Below are 27040 nucleotides of genomic sequence, written 5' to 3' on the forward strand. Positions count from 1 at the left end.
TATTCTTGTTAGAAAATGGTAATATGTTGAAATAAATACAATTTTTTTTATTAATAGATAAGTGATGTCATTTTGCGCCTGAAATGTCTCTAATACGCTTCATTCCCGTTCACTTGCTTAACTATTTTTATTCTCATAATACACGTCGATTCATGATTGTCGAATCGGAATATCGGCATCGAGTGCCGTGGCAGTTAGATGTTTGGTTTGGTTTGGTTATAAACATTTCTTAATAGCACTTGTTACAAAATGACAATTTATAATTTATATTTTTAACTAAAACAAATTAAACCACACAAAGGTCTAAGAACTATAGTAGAAAACTTACACTTTAAATATTGCTCATTTAATCGATAAGCGAGTTAGGTAAACACTTTGTTATCCAGTTAGTAGAGTTTTATTTATTCCAATAATACCTAATAAAAAAAGCAAGATTGGTTGCATGAGAGCACTATTGTAATTATATAAAATCCCTACATGTTGTCTCCTGCATTTTTAGCTAAACGTGATAGAGCTCTTAAAGACACATGATATAGGTTATGTTCACTGATGAAAATAATATTGTTCTGTAAATAATGTTTTTCTAATAATTGCTTATAGTTAGTTATTTTGTCTACTGTGGGCAGAGTAGGATAAGCGGATCTGTTTCTTTTTTTTGTATTGATTAGTATAATCATTGATAAATAATATTCATAGGTTATGTTGAATATGAGACTACCATCGGTTTTTACAGTCATAATATATTTATGTTTAAAATTGAAATAAATAGTTTAATTTACACAATGACAATATCATAAGTAGTAAAGGAACCGTAATGATAAAATAAACAATTATGACAGGAATCCCTCGTAATAAATAACAAAATGTTAACACAACATAACAAACGTTTAGAACAGAAGGTAATTCTAAGCAATATATGGGTCAACCTCGATTTTTCTCATATTACAATATAATGTTCCAATAGTCAATTAGAAAAGGAAATGACTAGAATTTCTTTCTGGAAAGGCCGCCAGTGACTGATAACGCCGAGATAAAACCGCGCGGACTGAAATTAATTCAGTATATACCCAGATCACGCACGATGCCTGCCCGCTTCGCGCTGCTTGCTCTTTTAGAAAAAAAAATTAACTCGATTAGTTCCAAATTTGAAGCCCAGATCACGTCAGTGCCCCTGATCACTAATAGGTAATTCTAAGCAATATATGACCGTCTGGAAGTTGCCTGCTCCCCATAACTGCTTTCCAGCAGTTATAGTCATAGTCCAGCAGTGAAATTCTAGTCATTTCCTTTTCTAATTGACTATTGGAACATTATATTGTAATATGAGAAAAATCGAGGTTGACCCATATATTGCTTAGAATTACCGAACAGAAAATAGGAACATTTTTTAAGTTTTTTTCTTACTTTCAAAAAGTGTTTGAAAGCATCTCTCTCTCTCAGCCCAACCCAAAAACAGGTCGGTTGGTACGCAACTTTTTAAACTTCGTTTTACAGCCCTCCACGAGCTTTTGACTGTCTAATTATTGGTATGACCACCAATTGCTGGGTCTAAAAAGTCACTACGTTTGTTGGTAAAATGCACAAAACCACATTTACTCAACCCAAAACGTGCCTTCTACATGTCTATGACTTTTGTCCACGTAATGGGTTTTTCAGCACCACACCAATGTCGTGGAGCCAATGAAAACATTTTTACCATATTTTAAAGCAATTTCATAGTTAGCTACTTTCAAGTAGTTTTCTAATTCTGTAATTTTGAATTTGACAATCACTTATTAAAAAGTAAAATGTTCTTTTTATTATCTTAAAAAGTGTTTACAAATGATATGAGTTAGTTATTTTTAAGCAGCATCGGTTACATCGATGGTTACAATGTAGTAATATCGTTTGTCAATATCAATATTCAAAAAACCAGGTCCGTTTATCGTACTCTATCCACAACTGTCACTAATAAATATGAAATTAATGCCGGGCTGACAAAATAAAGTTTCATATTAATCCTCCTTAACATGGTTTAACCCTTCCCAAGCCGTAGACGAATATATTAAAATGGTAGACTTTGACCGAAACGCCAAATACAGTTTTATCCGTTATTGTAGATTACGTCTCTTTGAGAGTTTTTTTAGTTCACAAAAGGTCTTCAAAATGACCGATGCGTTTATTGCGGTTTCCAAAAAAGTATTTATAAACGACTTTACTCTGCAGCAGAAGGGGAGCGCCCTTTGTCTAACTCCAAACACCCGCTCGTCAGTTCTGCGTCTCCTACAGAGCCATAACCAAACATACCCGTGGCATGTATTACTGCTTTCTCGGTTTGTCACGAGTGCAAATCTACTATGTATCTCATTATTATTCTTCATCGTGTGGTAGTGTTGTGATTAGAAAATATACTATTTAATAATTAGTAGATTATAAAACTTTTCAGTTTAATTACATTTTACAATGAAATTTGAATTTCTTTAAAAAAATGTTAAATAGTTCTTTTTATTTTTACTATAAGTACGCTAATTTTAATTAAACTTTCCTGTTTCATTTTTTTTTTTTGCTTTTACCTTTTATAATTTAGTTATAAAAATTAGCTTTGAACTTAAAGAAAAAAACTTGTTTACTTGTCTTGGCGTTATAGGAAAGTTAATAGATTTATTAGTGGCATGCAAAGGGTTAAAACAATATAGGTGTTTAAAAGGATGAAAATTACAAATAACAAAGTTTTAGAATAATAAAAGAAGAATTAGTTTTCTTGCAAGATAATAGGAAGTTATGGTCTGGTTAATTTACAATACTTTATTTGCTCTGTCAAATTTTGTTTCCCAGGTCGCAGTAGACAATGGCCTCATATTGTTTTATGTAGATGGATGGATATGTTATGTTAATAACATGAATCTTGGAAGTCCTGTCAATATTGATAAAAATAAATTTGAAAATAACAAATAGACTATGAATTTAACTAACTTTGTACAAACATAATAAGCAATGTAAAGAAAAAAACGACCATAACTTAATTAATTTTAAAGGTGAGCAAAACTTATTCAAAACTTTTAACTCAAATAACTTTAAATTAAACCATTATTGTTTCAGGTGACAGCGATGGAAAATAATGAAAATGATTCTAGTGAAGATGAATTAAGAGATTTACCAGTAATCACTAAAGATGATGTGAGATCTAGCTATGTTAGCGGTTGGGATGATGATACTGAAGGGGTTGACGAGGAATTGAACCCTCATGGTATGAGTGCAGAGTGTCTAAAATTTATTGTTCCCAATTATTGGATGCTAAGTAAAAAATTGTTACATAAATTTCAAGTACATTGAAATTGGGACAATTTAAGCTTTTTTTGTGATCCCCTGAAATTTGTAAATTTATGTGTGTAGTGTTAAAATAGGATAATTAATGTGAATTTGGTTTGGATAATTTAAAATTCTTATACCAATCTTGCGTCATATCTGATTTAGAATTCCAAAAAGTAGACTGCACAGCATTTAAACACATCATTATATGATTTCCTTTTTGTACATGAATAAATTTCATTGAACTTTGCTCGCATTTTTATGAATGGTTATTAAAATGATAAAATACAGGTAAACCTTCCTGAACACAAATAACATTCTTTTTATTATTAATTTATGTTAAGTATAATTTATTAGTAAGTAATCTGTATTACTTATAAATTTCTTTTTTTTCCGCAAAACATAGTAAAAACTAATATTTTATGCAGTACCAGGGCTGTACATTTCATGAGCAGCTCCCACTTCCAACCTCTTCTGCACCTATGCAAGTATACACCCTGTGAGCAAATTACCAGAGTATGCTTCACAGAAATTCATAAATATCTTAATATAAATAATAAAATAACATTTCCAAAAATATATACCTTACAAGAAAAACTTAATGTTATATTCATAAATAAAATTCAATTTAATAATTTAGAGGCAAATGTTTTAATTTGTTTAATGGTCAACTTTGAAGTTTATTGAAAATGCTTTGAAGTTTACAGGCGTCCATTCTGTTTAGTTTTGTCATCATGTGTCTCCAATAAAAAAATCTATCACACATTAACATCACTGTATAATGAGTAATTGTTACACAAATGACCAACAGTGTCCAATAAATACCTCATTCGACTGTGTTCTCTTTTGTATAATTAGTGTTCATTATAATGTCTATTCACAAAACCACAAATTGTAAAGAATAAACTGGTCAGACATATTGAAGAGCAAACAGAATTATAAGTAAAAATTAATAATAGAAATACAAGCCAACATATAACACTTTCTCACAATGGTATCAACCATATATTTACTTTTTTAAGTACAATGAAATGTGTTTTTACAACCAAAACTGCCACATCAATTCTGTCAAGGTTAATGCGTATGACTGCTTGTAATGAGTATTTAACTTTGTTTTTAATGTTAAGGATTTTGCTGTGTAGCTATCATAACATTAAAATTATTTTATCTAAATAGCTTGTCTATTTGAGCTCTTTTAAGCCACTGGTGAATTTGTGGATGGTACAATTGATTTTATTGGCACCTTGAGGTTTGATTATTTTCCACATTCCACTGCATTCAATTCTCTGAAAAAACTAAGTAAACAATGCTTTTATCCAAAAATGCTTGGCCATATTATGTATAATTAAGTATATTGACTACAACATATCATTCAGACAGTACCCAGTGAGACTTGAGACAATCTCTCACATTAGGGTCTGATTATAAGTCCCTTAGTTTCCTTTGTCTTTTCAATGTTAATTAATCATATTTTTAATAATTCGAGTGTCAGCCATTATTTTTATGTGATCTACTCAAAAGAGCCAGCTATTTATTACTTAATATATTGATAAGTGCCAGACTATGTTTTCCGATTTTCCCAAGGCTTTAATAAAGTTCCTGTTGTTTTTTTTTTTTATATGGTGTCATGAATTCATACTTTTTAATTTAATTCCCAATAAAAAGGGAACAAAATTCACTAAAAATAAACCCTAAAAATTAGCCCATTAAAAATTAAGTACTGCACAAAATTGGTTATGATACATTTTGAGATTTTAAAATCTCTATGGGTAAAAAATAGGTAGATAAACAAGAGTACAATTTAATTTACTTTAAGTAGATATGGGAGTCATATGTGTTTCTTTATTTTATTTACAATAACCTTTTGTAAAAATAACCCTTTAATATAGATTCAAATTTAATCAAATATTTTTTTCAACTCTCCAAACAAAAGAGTAGTTAAGATCAAACCGGAAACTCATGGGAACACCTAAATGTAGTTATATTATATCAAACAACAGGGAAAAGCTACGGTCACCTTCACAATTATTGTCAACAATGCTAACTTCATTAACAACTTCACTGTTATGGATATTATCCTTATTGTGTTTTTACTTAAGAACAATCTATAATAATAAGATGAAGTAGAAGAGAGTAATTTAATAAATTGTTAAAACAAACCACCCAAATATACACAAACTCATTATAAATGAGTCTCAAAATAGCTGACTTGGTGAGCACATAACCAACTTGATTGTATTTTTGTTGCTAATTAAATAATGGAACTACATTCTGTTATGTGTCAAGACAGATAAACAATAGCCTGTTTCTTTATGAACAAACAAATAAAAAAAACAAAAGCAGAAATATGCATTTGAAGAATTAAAATTCTTTTTTTATCAGATGTCCGTTGGCACTTTTTGCTTGTTATTAAACATTCAGTAAAACCGGGCTAAAGATTAATCTTAGAAACAAGACTGTTCTATTCAAACGGAGTGAACTGAACTTCTTATGCATGTCAGCCTTCAAGGGCTTTTTGCACTCCATCGAGTAAAAAAAGAGTGTTCTGAGTACACTCAGCTTGTTCAAGAAGCTTGACAAAGTGCTGTAACGTGCCATTGAACTCCCTATCGGATATCCTATGGCTCTTAACCAGTAGACTTGTATCCTCTTCCACAAGCTCACTGCACTCTAAAATCATGTGCTCGGCAGTGTTGCTCATTCTGTCCAAACAGTCAGCACAGTCTTTATCGAAAACTCTCAACTTGTGAAGGTACTTTCTAAAATGACAGTGTTCTGTAACAAAGCTCTGTTATCTTATACAGAACACCTCTCTTCAAAGGTAACTTCTCTGAAAAGTGAGTGTAAAACAAGCTTACTTATTCTGAGTTCCTGGAGTGAATGTGTATTACTTATGTATTTCCTGGTTATCCCACAGAACAGCTATGTTTCACTGAACTTCGTTGTCAATGCTATGTCTGCTAATTCACCAGTGGTTTCTTTATGTCTAATTCTACAGAGTGTACCAAAATTACAGGACCAAACTTCACCAAATTGTTCAGGAGGTCAAACTGAACGAAAAATGTTATATAATGTATAGTCGTATCTTGCTTCGTTTACCTTAGATAGGTCATTTTGTTTTTTACATACAATTAATTTTATTTTCAATACGGGTTTACTGATTTTGTTGAAATTAATATCTGTATATTCTGCATTGGAAAAGTTTTCCATCTTAAACATGAAAAAACTTAATAACTTTAGTAAATACACAACTACAGTTAATTGTGTGACCACACTGACCATACCTACGTTATAACAACAATAGAAAACTAATTGTGTTTAAAAACAACTGTTTAATAAAAACAGTTGTTTGATAAAAACAGCTGTTCAACTGTAATGTTTGCTTTCGATTTGAATTCAGGCACATACAAAAAATGAGTATGTTGCTAGAAAGAATGATGTCCAGACGGACATAAACTTCGAAAACCAGCCCATTTATGAACCGATTTTCATAGAAATGGTAACGTTGGATTTGTTACACAATTCGCAAAAACTTAGTATTCTAAACATTTTTTGATAAAATGGTTGGTTTTCAAGTTATTTAAGTTTTAATATTTTAAATGGCTGCCATTTTGAAAATACACAAAAGATTTTTTTAAAATATTTTTTTACAACCTATGTTCATGTTTATAATATTTATGCCAAGTTTCAACAAAATCGGTAAACCCATATTGAAAATAAAATTAATTGTATGTAAAAAACAAAACGTCCTATCTAAGATAAATGAAGCAAGATAGGACTATACATTATATAACATTTTTCGTTCAGTTTGACCTCCTGAACAATTTGGTGAAGTTTGATCCTGTAATTTTGGGGCACCCTGTAGAGTAGACCCAACACATAGGAGATTTTTAAGACTGCCTGTTACTTAAGAGTTTACTATGTAACTATCCCACACAGTCCTTGACCTGAACTCATAGGAGAACAGGGCTTTAAATACCGTGTGGCTGTCAATGTACTAAAATGACATTCAGGCTTCTACATTTTTTTACAAAATTCAAAACTGTTATTATTGAAGCAAGAATCATAGCATGAAAAATATAGTGACAATACTTTGAGCACCTGTATTTTCGTACTATGAATATGATCATGCCTCAATAATACTTTTGGATTTTGTATCTTATAATAAATGTATCTGTTAATTCTTGAATATAGTTTGTCTTGGTTGTCTCTGTTAATTTATTGTTCTTAATGTTTGTTAATAATTAACGTTTAGTTTTATTACAGTATAAGTGGATATTGATTTATTATCAGGCCAACTTATATGTTATCTGAAAATTAATGTAATTTACATTATTATAGTTATAAAAACTGCATCTAGTCGTAAAACACTTTTTGTATACATTGAATGTACTGTAGGAATGAATAGTAAAATAAGATGGCATCAAGTATTTCACTCTTCGTACACATCATTGTCATATATCCACCCATAGTTTGACATCTACTTCGGAGCACTTAAAATGTGGGCTTTGGATTAATCAATGCATTTAGACAACCACAGCCTTATCTATAATGGAGTTCAAACTGTATAGCCTGTGTTGAATTTTAAAATGAATTATGCTTATTTTTTAGGTTCTCCAAACACAGAGATATTGTGGGCTGCAGAAAATGGTAAAACGGAAAATATTCTCAAATTAATTAACGAAAATCCTTCAATTGTCCATGTTAGGGACAAAGATGGTTACACTCCCCTTCACCGAGCTAGTTACAATAACCATGTGGATGCAGTTGAGGTACGAGAGTTGGGAATATATCGTATAATAACGAATTTCTACCTTGCAGGTTGTAAGTAGTAGAGTATGACACATACCGACCAGGTATGTAAGTTATAACCCTCTGTCTTTATTGTGTTTTACTCTCTGTATTTCTCACTCAAAATTAAAATCATCTGCTATCATTGTGGTTCAAGTACATCGCACAGTGCGATGATATGACCTTCAGAGTTAAGACCAAAGATTATAATGCACAGCACAATATAATTGTGTATATAGATTTTTCCCATTTTATCATGAAAAGAGCAGTCAGACGTGCTGTGGCATTAGACGGGGAGAGTCTAATACAAATAAGGGAATAGAAAATGTGAGTACATCCAACATTAAAATGGTCTTCAATGAAGGTTTTTAAGTAAGGTCGAAATTTGACAAAGAAAAGAACTATTATAAATAGGTACTGGAAAGTAAGATATAATAACAACAGGAAATCAACAAGTACAAGAGTAAGAACAGATTAAACAAACTATATGTAAAACAAAAAATCTTATTTTTAAATTATGAACTTAAAAGAACTTTAACATTTTTGTTACCTTGCCTGATAATATTTTATATTGTTAGAATTTGTGAAAACACAAGTATTATTTTGGAAATTAAAACTGTTGAGAACAATACATATTTAAGGAATCTGGTTATACATATATTGTTATGTGTTTCAATGTAATGGAATAAAATCCTTATTAAATTCGTTAATTATATCATTTGAGTTATCTAAAAGACTATGCCTTGAATAGTCAGAGCTCAGACAAAAGGAACATTTGATAGGAAGAGCATAAAAAAGTGTCCAACGTTGACAGTGTTTTAAGACAGAATGACGTATTAGACACATACAGAATGAAATATTACATTTATTTTTGTACATAAAAATATCATGTTAATTATAAGCACTTACCCAGCCTAATAAATTGGTTTAAACACAAACAGCCTTTACACTTCCATAAATTACCATAAACAGGGAGTAAAAACAAACAAAAGATAAACTGGCTTTGCTCTCTTTATCTTAACAAGTTTTCTGATCATTTACGTTGAGAAAGTATTGCAAAATACAATAATTTTATGTTTGATGTTTGATAGATATTGATCCAAAATGGAGCAAATATAGCTGCCAAGACTGAGGACGGTTGGCAACCTTTACATTCAGCTTGCAAGTGGAATAACGTCAAGTGTGTTGCCAAACTTCTCGCCTATGGTGCGGACATCAATGCGCTCAGTGTGGGAGGTATTGTTCATCAATCTCTAAATAACATATGGTAGAGTTTTATTTATTTACTATGAACAGAAGAGCCGTTTAAAGAGGGCAGTAACAAAAATAATAGGGTATTTTATTTAAGCCTGCTAATAATAAAATGTTTGTTAAGTAAATACTTTCAATCCCTGATAAAAAAAAATTCATACATAACGTTCCAACCCTTATTAAAAGTAAATATTACAATGGAGAAAACTATTCTGCCTTGAATCCAGAATGTTTTATCATTACTTTTAAATTAACTATTCAGTTCAATGTTTTGTGTACGATTAAAGTTTGTATCAGAGTTTAAGCTGAGATGAAAATTTTCTTAGCAAAAATGCTACAAGCTCTTCAGAAATTTTAGCAAACATTTTTGTCTTGTAGCACTTATTGATAGCATTGGTATTCCGCGGGAGATTATAATAATACTTGAAAAACCGTCTGAAGATCTATAATACTTTAGCGTCCAGAACCAATATTTACATTTAAAATACTTAAGACCTCTGTTAAAATACTTAGAACCTCAATAATTCAAAGATTAGGCTCTTCCAACATTATTCAATCTGTAGCCTTCTTTGTTTTTTAAACACCAATGTTTAAACCTCATTGAAATGGATTGGTTTTTTTATTAGTACCTTCAATAGAGATCATTAACAAATTGTTTAAATTGGTTACACTTAACCTTTTACGAATATCTGTCATTTGAAAATAAAATCAGACTACAACATAACCTCAAAATATCTCAAGTACTAGTTACAGTTGCCACAACAAGACGTTTAGCAGTGTACAGCGTTCGTTTTTGTTGGTGTGTGTCAGCCACAGCGCATCAGCACCGCCTGTCATACCAACAAACATGGCCATCGTTGGATAATATTCTCGCATCAAAAAGTATAGACAGAACATTAACCACAATCTAACAAAAATTACTGGAGTTATTTTTGCGTCTAGACATAAATCAGTCATTATTTTTGTTTTAAAGGCAATTTATTTTTGTAAACACAATTTAAAACTATAGTTTTTAACACCACTTAAACTTAGTTAAACAGATTTTGTTAATTTGCCGTGGCTGGTGCATGCTCATTGGAACACACGAACCGTCAAAACTATCAAGGGCAATGTTGCGACGATCATGCGGGGTTAACTGGTGCCCTTAAGTGCAAGAAGGAGCCGTAATAAATTAATAATTTAACTTTAAAAAATTGCAGTTTAGTAGTAAAATGCCAAAACCGGTACTTTTTTTATTCTTACAGACACAAAACAAGCTTAAGTTTATTATAACTCCCATAATTTTAGCTCTATTAGTTAGTTTGTGGTTAACATTCAAACTCTGGTACCTAACTTATACTTTTTGATCCGAAAGTAGGCAAGCGTCTTCCAACCAGACAGTTTGTCGACCAGTGGCGCCGCACATGTCTAATATATTATATACATGAAATTATAGGTAATGACAAAATGTATAATCTTATAGTATCATTGAAAAACAATATTTTTATCACTGTAAACTGATTTTCAAAATGAGATATACATTTTCCGCGGTTAGTTCTTTGCCTTAATTTTGCGAGAGCTTTTCTCAACAGCTTTGTATTTTCTCTACTCGTTTCGCAAAATGTGATCACAGATATTTTGTATTAACCTTTTGTTTGGACTGTTGCAGATATAACACCATTACACCTAGCTGCTTCAAACAGTTATGCTAAAGAGGTCTTGGAGTTGCTTTTGATGCACCACGAGATAAAACCAGACATCAAGAACCAAAGTAATGAAACTGCATTCGAAATAGCAAAGAGAAGTGGACCTCACTATAAATTATTTGAAATTATCGAACCATGTTTCCAGTTATGAACAATTTGTAAGTAAATTGGTCATTTGATTTTTATGTTTGTTCTGGATGTTCAAATGAATTAGTGTAAAAGTGGTTTATTTTCAATAAGTAAAGTTGAAAACTTGTTTTTAAGTTTAAAATACACATCAATGGTTTTCAAATCATCTGTTCTGGTTGGTATAGAATACATTGAAACTAATAAAAGAAAATGATTCCTCAAGTAGCAAACTGTTTAAAAATAAATAAGTAAAAAATAAGATGAATCTACTGCTCTTAAAGTCGAATTTCACCAGTTATTGGTCTATTATTAATAAAACTAAATTATTCCATTAATTGTGTGCAATATTAATACATATAAAGCTATTCATTAATTCTTGTCAATACTCATATACAATACAATAATTTCATTTTTTAGCCCAATTCAAATGTTCATAATAATGTGCTTTTGGCTATTACAATGAAAAAAAAGCTCTAAACTAAAATTCCCCTTTTATCCTGTATCAGAAGAGACCATCTTCTGATATATCAGAATAGTAGCGAGTACAGCAAACTTCCCATATATCAGAGTTTCTTAATAAATGTTTTTCATTTATTCAATGACACATTTTGACGAAAAACGTCTAAAGAGATAACCAATATAATTAAATATAATGGTTTTGTAAATAGTATTTGACTTTTCGTTAGTTTATTCTGTCTGTATATACGCAATGTTGCCCGTCTGCTTCCTCTATGGTCAGACTATGCACCAGTTGCTGCTTCTCGGGAGTAAACAAACAGAAAGTTGCTAAGATGTGTTTACATTGTAAAAAGTATTATTTATGCTGTGTTTCTTATTTCTGTGTTTCGTTTTATTTACGTGAAGAACAATAAGTGTTTGGTTTTACAATGATTTACATTGTAGTGAACTTGATATAGAAGTCTGGAAGTGAGTTGAATGAAAGTGAGGATGAAGTTATTTCCTCAGTGGATGGCTCATTCATTGACGATTCTGATGAAGATGCATTATGGGAACTTAATGAATCAAACCAACCACCATCATCAACATCATTCTGATAAGCCTATTCGTTTAATTCCAATCAGTTATGGTGATGAGAGTGACGTTGAGACCGACTAAATTAGTGTTAGAATAGGCCTAGCAAGGGAGGTAGAGTGAAAGCTAGGGGTGTAACATTTGGTAATGATTGGGGTCCAGACATTCCTGTTGAGAGGATGATGACTGGAATGAAATTGAAGAAGGGGATGGATGATATGTCCTACATGTTTTTGCCCCAGGATAGTGAACATAGATTTATGTACTTTGAACTACCTGGACCCAAGCACTGTCCTCTACCAGATTCTAAGCCTATAGCCTATTTAAATCTATTTTTAGCATGGGTTTGTTGGAGCTAATGGTAAAGAGACTTTCAGATATGCACCCATCATTATATCAACAAAAATTAGTATATGATATCTGTCATTGAAGAAGCCTACTTTAGATGGCAAGAAAAACAAATTTAGGTCACATAGGGCAAGGAGAAAATACAATTGTAGAAGAGGAGAGGATTTTCAAATTGCCAGGAAATAAGGAAGGATGTTGTGCTGTGGGCAGCATAAAGTCTACGAAGTGGCGCAATAACTTGCAAGAAGTGTGAATGAGGATTGCATGGAATATTTTATCCATATAATGTGTGCTAAGTTTAATGCAAATTCATTTTTTTATTTTGTAAATAAATTTTTTGTCAGTGTACTGAACTAAGAGTAGGCCTATGTGGAAAAAGTTTGGTTTAGTTCACAAGAGTCCAATTTTATCCATCCATTGTTGGAAAACGCGGCATTTAGTATTTTGTACAAAATGTATATAAATATATATAATGTTCCTAACTGAGAATTTTTATGAGTTATTCTTTTTGTAGTTGTATACACACATATTCACAGTTAGAATACATATGGCTTTATGCTTCAACTTTTTTTATCATTGACCAGGAATGGTTTGAAAGTAATTTTTTCAGGAGTGGTTTGAAAATGTACAATACTTATTATGAGTATTAAAAAAATCATACTAATATGTATTTTGCAAATAAATTAGATATTCTTGTATCTCATTTTATAATATACAATATATATATATGCAAATAAATAAAAAACAGATAAAGGATATGATTTTAGTTCCTAAAATATAGCCACTTCTCCTAAATTATGCAAATCCCATGAAATAACCCGTTATTTCTAGTTTATTTCTTGTAATATAGACTGGTCTCCAAAGGCTTAATATCTATAGCACAAACTCTTTTCAGTTTTTAGCTTGAGCTTTCTTTACTCATCTTTTAAAGTAGGATTTCCGGCTAGCGACCTATCTGAAATTTATTCATCGGATTTTTGGCCGGTTAAAATTTATGTGGCTAAGTTTTTAAATTTAACTAAAAAGCCTACTGACGCTTTAAACTTGGAAAGTTCAAGCAGTGGGAACGGGTCTTAGAAAACCCTCCAACAAGTCCAATCGGAGGTGGTAGAAAAACAAACATCTCAATGTACTATTCCAAACTAGAACTAAGTGCCAGTGAAAACCCTTCAAAGAGGACCATGCCCAATACTGTAGATCAAATTTGTGATCCTAACCCAACAAAAGTATATGATATTTTTGTCATAAATACACAATCATTAGCGGACAAGTTAGATGAATTAGGCTCTATTCTAGACAATGAAAATTATTCTGCTATCTGTATCTGTGAACATTTGTATACACCAGACACTATAGGCTACGCACGCATAAGAGGCTATATTCAGGCAGCAACCTACTGCAGAACCGTGCAAACTAGAGGCGGGGTTGCAATTTACGTCAAAGAAGGTGTAAACTTCCAAACTGTAAATGTGGAGCAGTTTTGTGTAGAAAAACACTGTGAAATTGTAGCTATAAATCTGCACTTTTCCAACTCTAGGGTGAGTCTGGTATTCATTTACAGAGCACCAAATAGTGATCTGGAGATATTCCTAAATTCACTGGAACAGCTCATTCTGCATCTGTCAAAACTGAAGTGGCCTATCCTGATATGTGGCGATATAAACATTAATGTTCTCATGGAAAGTGAAAATGCTACATTGGCACTCAAATATGTCCTATGAACTGTGGATTGCTACTATGTGACCTACAAGAGGAACGCCGTGCCTGGACAACATTGTTACAAATCTCCCAAGAAACTCTATTTATAATTATAAAGGAGCCGATATCTGACCACTACGCTTTGGCAGCTAAAATTTCAAACTTCCATGAACATGGGGATAATACAACTCCCGAGAAGGTGCAAGTTCGCTGTTTTAGTAATCGTAACATTGAAAATTTTATTGGCTATCTGGAAAGTGTAAATTGGGATTCAATTTTCTCAAATGGCCAAACTGACTCATTTGATCTTTTTACCAAGCTCTTTACTACAGGCATGGATAGTTATATTCCTGTGAAAACCATTAGCAAGAGGAACTCTGATTCAATTCTTAAAAATAAAAAAAGGAAATGGTATACAAATGAGCACCTCACAATGAAGAGAGAAGTTGAAAGTCTATACCATAAACTACAGTGGGCCTTGCGCTATAATCTGTTTGTGGCAGAAATGAGAAAAAAGTATACTGTGGCTAGAGCAAAATATAAAAAATCACTTCACCTTGCAGAAATTGAGTCAAATTGAGTCCTCATTAACTCAGCACCTAATAAAGTTAAGAAGGCGTGGGAGATCATCAATGCTCAGAAGAAGACACCAGTACCTAAAGATGACTACAACATCTCTGCTGATGACTTCAACTCCTATTTCATCTCTTCAGTGGCAGAAGTTCGAGAAGCAGTTGGTCAATCCCTTTCTACTGCCATGGATCACCTCTCCAAAAACCAAGCTGTAGACGTCGAGTTCCGGTGGAAGCCAGTGTCTTGTGATCAAGTGTCTAAATATGTAAAGTGTTATGAAAAGTAGTAAAAGTAATGATGTGTTTGATATCAATGCCATATTAGTTCAAAGGGTTCTACCCTCAGTAGTTTGCCCACTAACAAGATTTATAAATCAGTGTCTACAATCTGGTGAATTCCCTCAAGGAATCAAAAGTGGTTACCATTTACAAGAAGGGTGACAAGACGTCTGCTAGTAGCTATCGGCCCATCTCTGTCGTACCCATATTTTCAAAAATCATGGAAAAAACTGTAAAACACCAGGTAAATGAATTTTTTGAAAGCAATTCATTATTTTCTAAATTCCAATTTGGTTTTAGGCAAGGTAAATCAACTGTGGATGCAGTCGAGGGCCTTATTAGATCTGTACTTAAAGGTTTTGAAGTACATTCAAGCACTCTTGCAGTCTTGTGCGACCTCACTAAGGCCTTCGACTGTGTACCACATTAGATCCTTCTTTCTAAACTACAATTCTATGGTTTCAAAGGTGTGGAGCTAAAATTTTTTCAAACTTATTTGGCAAACCGTACACAAAGAGTGTGTGTAAATAACACGCTTTCTGATATTGCGACTGTTACAAATGGAGTACCACAGGGATCGGTCCTCGGCCCGTTTTTGTTTTTAGTTTTAATAAATGACTTACCTTCTAGTATTAGTTGTAATTCAATAATTTTTGCTGATGACACAACATTGTTTAATAGTAAGCCTAATAGTGAGTTGTGTAATCTTAGTATAGTTATGGCTGATGCCCAAGCAGAGAGTCTAAGTGGGTTTGAAGCAAATGGTCTATCTCTAAACCAAACTAAAACCCAAAGTCTGCTTTTTACCATGACCAAAGTCCCAGTAAATATTGCACACTGTAACGATGCCAAACTTTTAGGTATAATACTTGACCCTAAGTTGGAGTTTGCATATTCAAAGTGTATGTGGTAGGTTAAGTAGAGTGGTTTGTCTCTTGAGGCATTTACGGAACGTATTACCGTTGGCTATCTTGAGGAATGCCTACTTTGCTTTCTTTCACAGCATATTATTGTATGGTATCCATCTTTGGGGTAGTAGCTGTAATGTAAAACAGGTTCTTCTTTTACATAAAAAGGCCATTAGAGTTATGACTAGGGCTTCCTTCAATGCACACTGCAGACCACTTTTTGTATCAGAGGGAATTTTAACTGTCTTTAATGTATATATCTATGTATGTCTTTGTAAAATTAAGGAAAGGGTAGACCAATGTGAAGTAATAGTTAGGAGTGACAACCATCAGCACAGCACGAGAAATAACTGGAAACTGGAACAGCCTTTTTCTAGATTAAGTGTGTCACAAAACTGGTTTGATTGTATCAGCATAAAAATGTTCAATATGCTGCCTCATTGGGTACATCAGTTAAACTTAAATAAATTCAAAATGGTTTTGTATAGATTTTTGGTCAATAAGCCTTTTTATAGTCTTAAAGAATATCTTGAGTTGCCCTTGACTGACCTTAACCTTGCCTTTTTAAGCTTTAGACTATGATTCAAGTTTTAGGTTTTAAGGAAATGTCAGCACTTTTGATGAAATGTTATTGTTAAATGTATTTTGTTAAATGTAATGTAGAGATAGGCTAGATTTTAAACTTGACTTGGTCTATTACTTGTAAAAGTTAAATGACTTAATAAATTCTTGATTCTTGATGATTCTTAAATTTATCTAGAAAACAAGAATCTTTACTAATTTTATATCAATCATCTCATCAAATTTGTCAAATAACATTATACTTATTTTAAAATACTACACAAATACAGAAAATATAAATAGTTACAACAGTACCTCAAGAGATAAAAATATATCTAAAGATGTAAGGGCTACAAAAGCTAACTTTCTTATTATATCATCAAAACCTACTTATACAATTCAGTGATTAATCATACTATAATTTTACATTAAAATTAATATTATTATGAAAAGCTAAAGCATTTATTAGTTCGTGGTTTAAATTGCAATTTGAAATTAAATTGGTTTAACTCTACCGGATAATACACTACACAGTAAAAATATAATAAAATGAATAAATAAAGATAAACTATAATTGGTATATGAAAGTAATAATCATACATGATTTCTAAATACAAACCACTGGTTTATTTTCCAATAACTTATACACCTATTTTAAATTAACTGCCACAAACAAAATTTACTAAGGAAAGTCAAATTTGTCTACCAACTCCCACCTAAGTTTCCATGTGTTTTTTGTTTTCTCAAACCTCACTTATCCCTTCCATTAAAAAAACTATCAAATTAAATTTAATTAAAAAGCTTCTGCCAAACCAAAAGTTTCATAAACTAGATAAAATTGAAGTTAATATGGAACATTCTGAGAAAAAAATCAATCCATCATTAAGGACCCAAGTTAATGGAGATTCGTGTCAATAGGGCCATACATATTTGCTCCAATAGTAGATGTGAAGAGCAGATAAACATTTTTGGCCAGATCGGTTATCACTATTTGGATATGGAACTGAACAAAGTTGTAGACAAAATTACGGATGAAAGAAGTTTAACAAGCACAAATGAAATCACCTCCAAAACAGGGTGTATTGAGTGAACCTCTAAAATTTGTGATCAAATCAGTCCAAGACTTGATATATCAACCCTGGCATGGGGAGTTGGCTACAAGTTTATGTGTGACTGAAATACACCCCTTGCAGTTCTCCCTCCCCCTGAGATCCTTAGTAGCTGAGTGGTAAATGTCTTAGGGACCTGGTTTCGACTTCTGGTTTGGACATGGGATATTCACATGCTTAGAAATAATTTGCTTAGCCTGAAATAATGTAATAAAACAATTCTGGTCTAGATCTTCATAGTTGCAGTGAATAGCATACTTCAAGGAATAATTCAATTTATCTCTTCTTTATTTCTTTTTCATATTATTTTAAAAAGAAATAAATAGACATATCTGGCAGACCTTTAGTCTCAAAGTCAAAATATCTTTATTTACATCATGCATATGTATACAAAAATTATGTCAACCACGACTTGTAAATTACTTTAATAATTAAAGTAATGAAGGTTTTGTAATGACTTTTAAAACTAGATTCTTCACTCCTAAAAAGTAAGACTTTTTTTGAACAACTGTACAAGGACATGGGATCTGACCGTTCATGTTATATCCTACATTAGTTCTTGTTGGTTGTGTCTTGGTAACCTTCTTCCAAGAATATTTGAGTTGAGACAGAAAACATATACTTACCAGAAGGATAAAAACCACGTTGATAAATTTATTTATAAGAACTGTCTGTCAAAGATAGTTTTTCATGTTTCAAAAGTTGAACATGCTAAGTAAGTAGTTGCAAGAAAACAACACAAATATCTTAAACCTGTCAGACAAAGTGAAAGGTTTTAAAAAAGAAACTCAATTTGCAGAAGGCTATCATTGCTAATGGTGAATACACTACATGTTCCACTTTGACACAGTTTATTGAAGAAAGATCTTTCCAAACTGAGTGTATTTTGACGAATATGTCCCTGTCTATGATTTCAACTCTATAATGTGGGTATGAAATCCATTTAACAAAGAAATGCATCTACACGTTAAAGAGAGTGAACAACTGGTTAAATTCCAAACAGATACTTCTTTAAAGATTGGATTAAAAACAAATTGTTTTCTAAAATTTTGGTGTAACGTCGAAAAAAGTGATCCCGAAAATTGCCAGGGAAGCATTTCTGGTGTTGATATCCTTTGCTATTTGTTACCTTTTTGAGATGGGCTTCTCAAATCAAAATACAGACCGAATGTAATAATTGAAACTCTTGGATGTTCTATTAGCCAATGGAGCAAAAATTATTGAGTGCTTCTTTGAAGGATCCAAAAGATGAAATTCACAAGGTGACAAATCTGGGCTATAGGGTGGATGTCGACCTAATTAAACCAATTTTTGCTTTGTGGTGTTAGCCACATGTGTCCTGGTGTTCACGTGTAGAAGAATGTCACTTCTGGCCAACTGCTGCTTGCTTTTCCTTTAAAATGATAGGTTTTTGGCATCCAGTACTCTACAATATATTGTGATTTGAAAGAGTTATGCACCGATTTTCCTCAATGAGATTTTTTATTGCTTCAATGTTGATCTCAGTTACACTCGTCCTTGGGGAACTGTCATGGCTCTCGTCGTCAACCTTTTTCATAAAGTTCTTTATACCAAGCAAACACATAGCTTCTTTTCAGGGCATTGGACCAGAAATGTGCCCGTAATCTCCAAACAATTTCGGTTGGGCTCACATCTACTCCACAGAGATATGCACTTCCTGCTCACTCATGATCTGGTTTGATTGTAAAGGGATCTGAAAAGTTGCGTTTGGCTCCCCCCCCCCCCCTCTGCGAAACAATACAGACTACCTGCACATCAATCGATTGTAGGTTAATCATCATCATCATCATCATCATCATCGTCAGACGTTTCCGTTCTCACGGGTCGTCGTACACAGCCTCCTCCACTTTAGTCTATCGTTCCAGGTCTCCTCTTCATCCACCTGTATTTTCTGTAGTCCCCTTCTCTCTATGTCTTTCCACACTTGGTCCTCCCATCTTCCTCTCGGTCTTCCTCTTGGTCTTCTTCCTCCTTCCTCCTTCTCCAGTGCTATTCTAGGCATTCTATTATCTCCCATCCTCTTCACATGCCCCATCCACTGTATTCTTCTTCCTTCCATTGTCTCTTGCAGTGAAACTACCTTCAATCTTTCTCTAGTTATTTCGTTCCTTATTCTATCTCTTCTTGTAGTCTTCTCTATCCCTCTTAAAAATCTCATTTCTGCAGCTTGCAATCTGCTTAAATCATTTTTAGTCCACGGCCACGTCTCTGCTCCATATAATAAAATTGGTTGAAAATAAGATTTATACATCAATACTTTTGATTCTTTCCCAATGTTCCTACTCCACACAATCTTCTTTACCATATTGAAAAACTTTCCACTCTTCCATATTCTGTTTCCTATCTCTTCTCTTATTGTGCCCCTATCTGTTATGATACTTCCTAAATAACAGAATTCCTTCACCTTTTCAAGTCTTTTTCCTTCAACTAACACGTCTTTGTTATTTCCATCCCTTCTCTCTACTTTCATTACTTTACATTTTTGTATGTTCATCTCTAAACCATATTTCTTCGCCACTTTTGCCCATTTGTTTAACTCTCGTTCTAACTCTTCTTCCCTATTTTCCCATATCATTATGTCATCCGCATATGCTATTGTCTTAAGTTCTTCTGCTCCTCTGTTTCCTTGTACTTCTAGAATAATTTCATCCATTATAATATTGAAAAGGAAAGGTGACAATATGCTTCCCTGCCTTACTCCTCTCTCTGTTTTAAAAGTATCTGTATATTTTTCTTCAATTCTTACCCTGTTTTTACATATGCCGTACAGGTTCTTTATTCTTTCTACTATTCCCTCACGCAATCCTCTCTTTCTCATACTCTCCCATATCCTTTCTCTCAGTACCTTATCATATGCCTTCTGTAGGTCTATAAACGCTACCATTGTATCTTTTCCGTATTCCCACCTCTTTTCTAACACTTGTCTCATCACAAAAATAGCATCCACCGTTGACCTACCTTTCCTAAAACCACATTGCTCCTCTCTTCCTGTTTCTTCCAGTACTGGTCTAATTTTCTGCAACAGTATTTTTTCATAAATTTTTTGTGTATGGCACAACAAAGTTATTCCCCTGTAATTCTCGCATTTTTGCTTATTGCCTTTCTTAAAAATCGGCACTATTATTCCCATTTTCCAGTCTTCTGGTATCTTCTTTTCCTTCCAAATCACTCTCATCACTCTGTACAACCATTGAATTCCCAATGGGCCCGCCGCCTTTATCATCTCAGCCGTCAGCTCGTCTATTCCCGCAGATTTCCCCTCTTTCATCTCTTTAACCGCTTTTTCCAATTCGCACATACTAAAATCCTCTTCATCTTCTGTCTCCTCTGTCATATCTCTTCTTTCCTCTTCATTTTCTGTTCCTTCCAGTAGTTCCTTAAAATACTCTTTCCACGTCTTCAAAACCTCTTTCTCCTCCCATTTGATTTCCCCTGAAACATCCACCACCTTAGTCAACATTTCTTTAGGTTTCGTCTTGTTCCTTATCACCCCATAAAAAATCTTCTTATTTCCTTTGAAGTTTGATTTCAGTTTTTCTTCAAAATCCTTCCATGTCCTCTCCTTTGCCTCCTTCATCATCTTTGCTGATGCCCTTGCAAGTCTCTTCCATTTATCCCTCTTTTCATTTGACCTATCCTTAAACCATTCTCGCCAAGCTCTATTTTTGTTTTTAACTGCTTCAGCAATTCTTTCATTCCACCAAGGGGTCTCTTTATCCCTTCTTTTACCTGAAGTTCGTCCACATGTAGGTTAATGACAAGCTAAAATTAATTATGCTAAATAGCTTTATGTTAGAGAGATAGGACATTAACCCATTGAGGTAGACACACATGTTGGTTACATGGCACTCAGCCGGGACTGAACGTTGTCAGGCACTGGTTACGTGGTCGGCATTTGACATTACACTGTTAACGTAGTTCATCGTATTTCAGCTAGATATCGTTGGTATGATTCTTACTAAGTGTTTAGATGACACAAACAAATAATTTCGCTTTCATACTGACTTTTAAAATATGTTGTGTCTGCTTCGCTGCTGATCAACTGATGGTTCATCATCTTGTATAATTTGTTCTCTGACTGTTTGTTTACTTTATGTGTAATGATGGAGCGTGAAAACTTCAGTGATTTTGAAGTTGATAAAGTGTTGTACAGTGATTGTGAGCATAATTCAAGTGACAGTGATAATGATAAATCCTTTGAAGATTGCATTATACCCCGATCTAGAAACCATTGCACTAATTTAATTATAGATGAATCAGACCCTGATTATGGAGGTTGTCTAATATTTTTAATATAAAAAGACGTGTCTGCATCTAGTATTGTGAACTATGAATCTTACCATAGAACATCATAGATACCATAGCTACTGACTTTTGTGTGGAATGATTAAAATAACAGTGGTGATTATTTAATTTTGTTTGTTTGTCTTCAATTCGAATTTTGAGATATATGGTTCATTATATTTTCTTGTGTAAAAAACATAGACTATTAAAAAGAAACATAGGTACTAAATGCACAGTTTAAAATGTTTCACTTTAAAAAAGTGTGTTTTTTCATTTCAATTTATTTTTTACAAAAAATGTTTTTATGTAGGTACATAAAAACATTTTTGGTTTTTTTTTTAACCAAAATGCTTTATTTAAAATCTTTTATTTAAAAGATTTTAAATAAAGCATTTTGGTTCTTTAAATTTTATATAAAAATGTAGAGGAACAATTATTTTAAACAATGTTTCAAATTTCATTGCTCTATCATAAACAAAAAAAAGCTATGACGGTATAACTAAACACTTACATTTTCACCTAATTTAATTGCTGCTACCAGCCCTGCAGAGGCTCATATAACTACTACCTCAATGAGTTAACTATGTGTACCAGTTTGACTGGATGCATCACTAACCTCTGCTGGTGTGTTTTGTGATTTACCCAGGGCTTTTGATCGTGTGAACCGTATTAGGTCTATGTAAATGGCCTTTATGTAATCACAGAAGGTTTAATATCCCACGCTGATGACACAATTGCAATTAAGATGCTTAAACACTGTAAATTTGCATCGTTTAATTCCACCAATTATCTGAATTGAATGATTAGTTTAATTAAAGTGATTTATTTTTTAACAAAAAAAATCTGAAGTTGTTCATTTTAAAACACACCACAATAAATCTTTTCTTCAGAGGATGGATTGTATTGATGAACTGGTAGTTCTTTCTAATATAGTAATCTTAGGTGTGTATATTGATGTAAATTTTAACTAGAAATATATTTAAACACTGGAAAATAGGCCAAATTCTACTTGTTTTGTTTTAAAGATTAAAGTGTTGACGACAGTATAATGTTAGGCATATTTCTTCTTTTCTGACATAAAATATGGCATATTGGTCTTCGTTTGATTTTTTTTTTGCTTGGAGGTCTTTTTTACAGTGTAAACATGTTAGAAATATATTATGCAAAATGGCTAACATAAAATTGGTGATTGGGTGGGGATAAAATTGTTGTGGGTCACCAGAAACAAGATATCTAAATTTTACTTAATTTTTACATTTGAAGTATTGCAACGATGAAATATAAACTTCCTAAACATTATAGGGGGTAAAATTTTAGATCACCTATAAGTCTGTATATACACCGTTCTTTTACAAACTGTTGCATCACTTTGAAGTGTTTAGTATATGGTCATCAAAAACCCACTTACTAAATATTACTAGAGATCATGACTACAACACTACAATGAGAGACAACCTCCATATACAACCCACAGGATTTGATAGGTCTTTTTATTACAAAGGACTAACATTCTATTATAAAATTCCAAGATTCTCTTTGCCTCTGTACTGGTAAACAAGGATACTTATTTATTTTTCATATCTAACAATTTTGTCTACTGATGATTATGGATTCTCTTAGGGACATGAATTTCCAACTGAGCCTAAATTATCAACTTTTCCATGACAAAGATATGCTGACCATTGTATTGCAATTTCTTTTACATCTTTTAAAAGGAATTTCTAATTTAGTTTCTCCAAACAAACTTTTTTTATTTGATTTACACTGAAAAAATAAAAGATTTTTATTTATAAATATTAAAATATAGTGATATTTTATCTTTATTTGAAGTCAAGTTGTGTATGATACTGAAGAAATCTTGAGGAAGGGTGTGGGAAAAAACTGGAGGACAGCAAATTATAATATTTTTAACAAAACTGTAAACAAATACTTTATTACTAATGTATATTTTTACATAAGAGATTCACAGAATCTAATATCTTCTAGAAAAACCCGTTTCATGTGTAAAATAAAATAAAACATTGATTTGCTATAATATAAATACATCTATCTTGTATGTCTTACACAGTGCTTGTTTATAAAAAGGTGCATTTAATATTTATTATTCACATACAAAGATAAAGGCACCAATATAAACATGTTGTTAATTCTATAGCGTTAGGTACTCACTATCTTTATTGGTTATAACAATTTTACTATGTACTTATATTTGCTATTTATATTGTTTCTAAAACTGTTAGTTGCCAACGTAAGATCTATTGGTGATAATACCAGATCTTTAGCCATTTAAAATTACAGCTTACTTTCAAAATAAAAGCTATGTTAATGCTTTTTACAGATTCAGACTTGTAAACTTAAGTTACTTTTTTTATTATAAATTTGTATATAAGCCATAGTTTAGTAATAAATCTTTACGAAAAAAAGGAGGAATTTGCATAAAAGTTATAAAATGTAAACTAAATCATTATGAACCGAATTATAAGAATGTAAAAAGCAGGTGGATAAAGCAACATTACAAAATTTATATTAATGGTCTGATGCAAAATTTTAAATATTTCACAAGGGTTTGTTCAAAAAGTTTATAATTTCTTTCTTCTTTCATTTATAACGTATCAACTACTGTTGTTGATATCATTTATAATAATTTGTTGTGTTATTAATGTCAAGTGCATAGTCAAAAAATTAGGCAACTTTTATATACTTTACTGCATTATACAAGAATGTTTGGAGAAGCAAGTTATGGTCAAATATAAAGTTATAAATATTTTTATTCTTAATCACAGCTTTTCAAAAATAATAGTTGGATAATTTTTGAGCTTATAAGAACAACGCTACTACTCTATTAAAACTTTGTGGAACTTCAATCTTATCGATTTAATATACTATGTTGTAGATAAAATTGAAAAAGTCATACAAATTAATATTAAAATACTTTGGAAACTGTTATCACATTTAAATAAAACTAAATCTTAAAACATACACTTTAAACGGTAAATTAGTAAAGGTGATGGATGACAAATAAATAAGAGAAATAAAGTAATAAATAAAATATAAATATTATAAATGCAAAAAGGCCATAACAGCATTTTATACAGAGAAATTACAAATCACTGCTTATATAATAACTAATGATACTTTATTTTAAAATTATTGTCTAGAGCTTAAAAATCTAAGATATATTTATATAACAAAATTGTAAGATTAAGTGTAAGATTAATTGATTCAATACTGACAATGATATGTAAAATCGCTGGATGATAAAATGAATCTTTGCTTAGAAAGATATCATTAGAGGAAGATTAGCTGTCCAGCACCTAATGAGGAACAGAGTTAAAAATATTAGCATCACTTTTAACTATAAACTGAATATACTTTCTTAATTATCTATGTCAATAAAATGAAAAGGCTTTTTATTAAGCAAACAGTCTTTTATCTTTTGAATAAATCATTAATTTTGATTAAATTTAGCCTCACTATTATATATATTTTTAATCATCATTTACTCGTAATAGGGTAGTATGACACTAATTAAAGGCACTAACGTTAAATTAACTTAAGTTTCGTTAAAAAATAGGCTGAACTTTCAAGACAAATTATGCATGTTGTTCAGTGGCATGTTTTCTACACTAGCTGTAGAATTAGTTATACATATTTGTTATATATTATATTAAGCCATTTTAGGTTTTTACTACTTTATTTCATGTACTCAAATATATTTTCCCCTAAAAATAGAGTTTACAAAACGAAGTGTAAAGCAATATTTAGTTACAGTTATTATAAAGCTTTTCATTAGGAATATAATATGTCTAATTTTGATTTATTTCACAATATGTGAATGTAAATTAGCTAAATTGAGCATTTTAAATAGGCCCTTATCATGGACTTTTATGTGTCCCAGCCAAAATAGATGTGGTAGGCTATAGAGCCAGTATAATTAAGTGATTCAAATATTAGCGCCTTCATGATGTGTACTTCCATTTATTTTATTTTTGATCCAAGTTTAACTTAAAATAAAAATGTTAAAATCTCTGTTGGTTTCATAACTAATGTAATTAAAGCAACACTATTAAAATACAAGTGACATAGTTAAAACAATAAAATAAAAACTAATAATTGTACAACTCTATCAGGAGTGCAGGAACGCTCGGAAGATGGTGAACAGTCTGGCGAGGAAGCGCAGGATTGTATTGAGGAGCACTTCTAGCAGCAAGAACACATGTCACGTCACGTTAACCAACATGTCTAGGCGATTGTTGAGTCTCCACAGCCGCACCGTGTTGTCACTGCAAGAAGATAAAACACATTTATTTTTGTTATAATAAAGGCTTTTATTGTTGACCAAGTGCTTTTTTATAACCTGTATTTAGTTACAGTTAAAATTTTGGTTTATGTTATAAGAAACTAGTTTTTTTTCATCCAGTATTACAGTAGTTTGGCGTATCATTAATTACATAACATGTGAGTAATGATATGTAGTGACCAATTGAGACTATACCAACTATATCATTAAATTTCGATAGTCTATACAACATCAAAACTCTTGAGCTGGCAAATGTATATCTGACAAAAGAGCTTCTTGTGTGCAGGAAACACGCATATCAAAAACAGAGTATTTGTGGGATTTGGATGTTATTACTTCAAAACTGGTACTGTGCAAATTGAAGCAGACTCTGCTAACTTTTTCCTAGGTGTAGTTATGATGTACACTTAACAACATGTTGATCAGCTTGTCAATTCTTGTTGCAATGTACTAAAATAATGATTATCCTGTTTAATGCTTGTATCACAACTATTCACACCAACTTTATTACCCAGTTACAAGATACAGTACAAATAATAACTAGTGTGAATCAACAAAAATTCCTCAAAACCTTTTTATTAATGAATGACGATGTAATACAACTACAGGGTACAAATTCTGGAAACTTTTTTTAAGGTTCAGCTTGCAAAAAATGCTGCAGATACTTGTAAGGTCTAACTAGCTATTTTGTATGCTAATGGCTCTTTATTTGATTACAGGAATCTGTAGTTAACCCTATATGTAAACATAGATCCAGTTGCTACTAGTTTTAAAATCATTTATA

General features: G+C 31.9%; 2 protein-coding genes across 5 annotated transcripts in view; one reads left to right on the plus strand and one right to left on the minus strand.

Annotated features, from left to right (window-relative positions):
- LOC124355148 (ankyrin repeat domain-containing protein 49-like) lies at window positions 1-26294 on the plus strand. 4 transcript variants are annotated; one of them, XM_046806131.1, is made up of 6 exons: window positions 1-18; window positions 3079-3226; window positions 7900-8060; window positions 9171-9315; window positions 10979-11173; window positions 26087-26294. In XM_046806131.1, the coding sequence occupies exons 1-5, from the start codon at window positions 16-18 to the stop codon at window positions 11164-11166; spliced, it is 645 nt and encodes a 214-aa protein (XP_046662087.1). In that variant the 5' UTR covers window positions 1-15; the 3' UTR covers window positions 11167-11173; window positions 26087-26294. The 4 variants fall into 4 exon arrangements, with proteins under 4 accessions (XP_046662087.1, XP_046662085.1, XP_046662086.1 ...); XM_046806129.1 differs by lacking the exon at window positions 1-18 and adding an exon at window positions 138-215; XM_046806130.1 differs by lacking the exon at window positions 1-18 and adding an exon at window positions 184-210.
- The window catches only part of LOC124355147 (kinesin-like protein KIF21A), a 214866-nt gene continuing 211699 nt past the window's right edge, over window positions 23874-27040 (minus strand). The window contains exon 25 of the mRNA XM_046806127.1: window positions 23874-26239. Coding sequence (XP_046662083.1) covers window positions 26176-26239 — 64 coding nt within the window. The 3' untranslated portion in view covers window positions 23874-26175. The remainder of the gene's footprint in view (window positions 26240-27040) is intronic.

This window comes from Homalodisca vitripennis, chromosome 2 (genome assembly GCF_021130785.1).
Source record: "Homalodisca vitripennis isolate AUS2020 chromosome 2, UT_GWSS_2.1, whole genome shotgun sequence".
NCBI lineage: Eukaryota > Metazoa > Arthropoda > Insecta > Hemiptera > Cicadellidae > Homalodisca > Homalodisca vitripennis.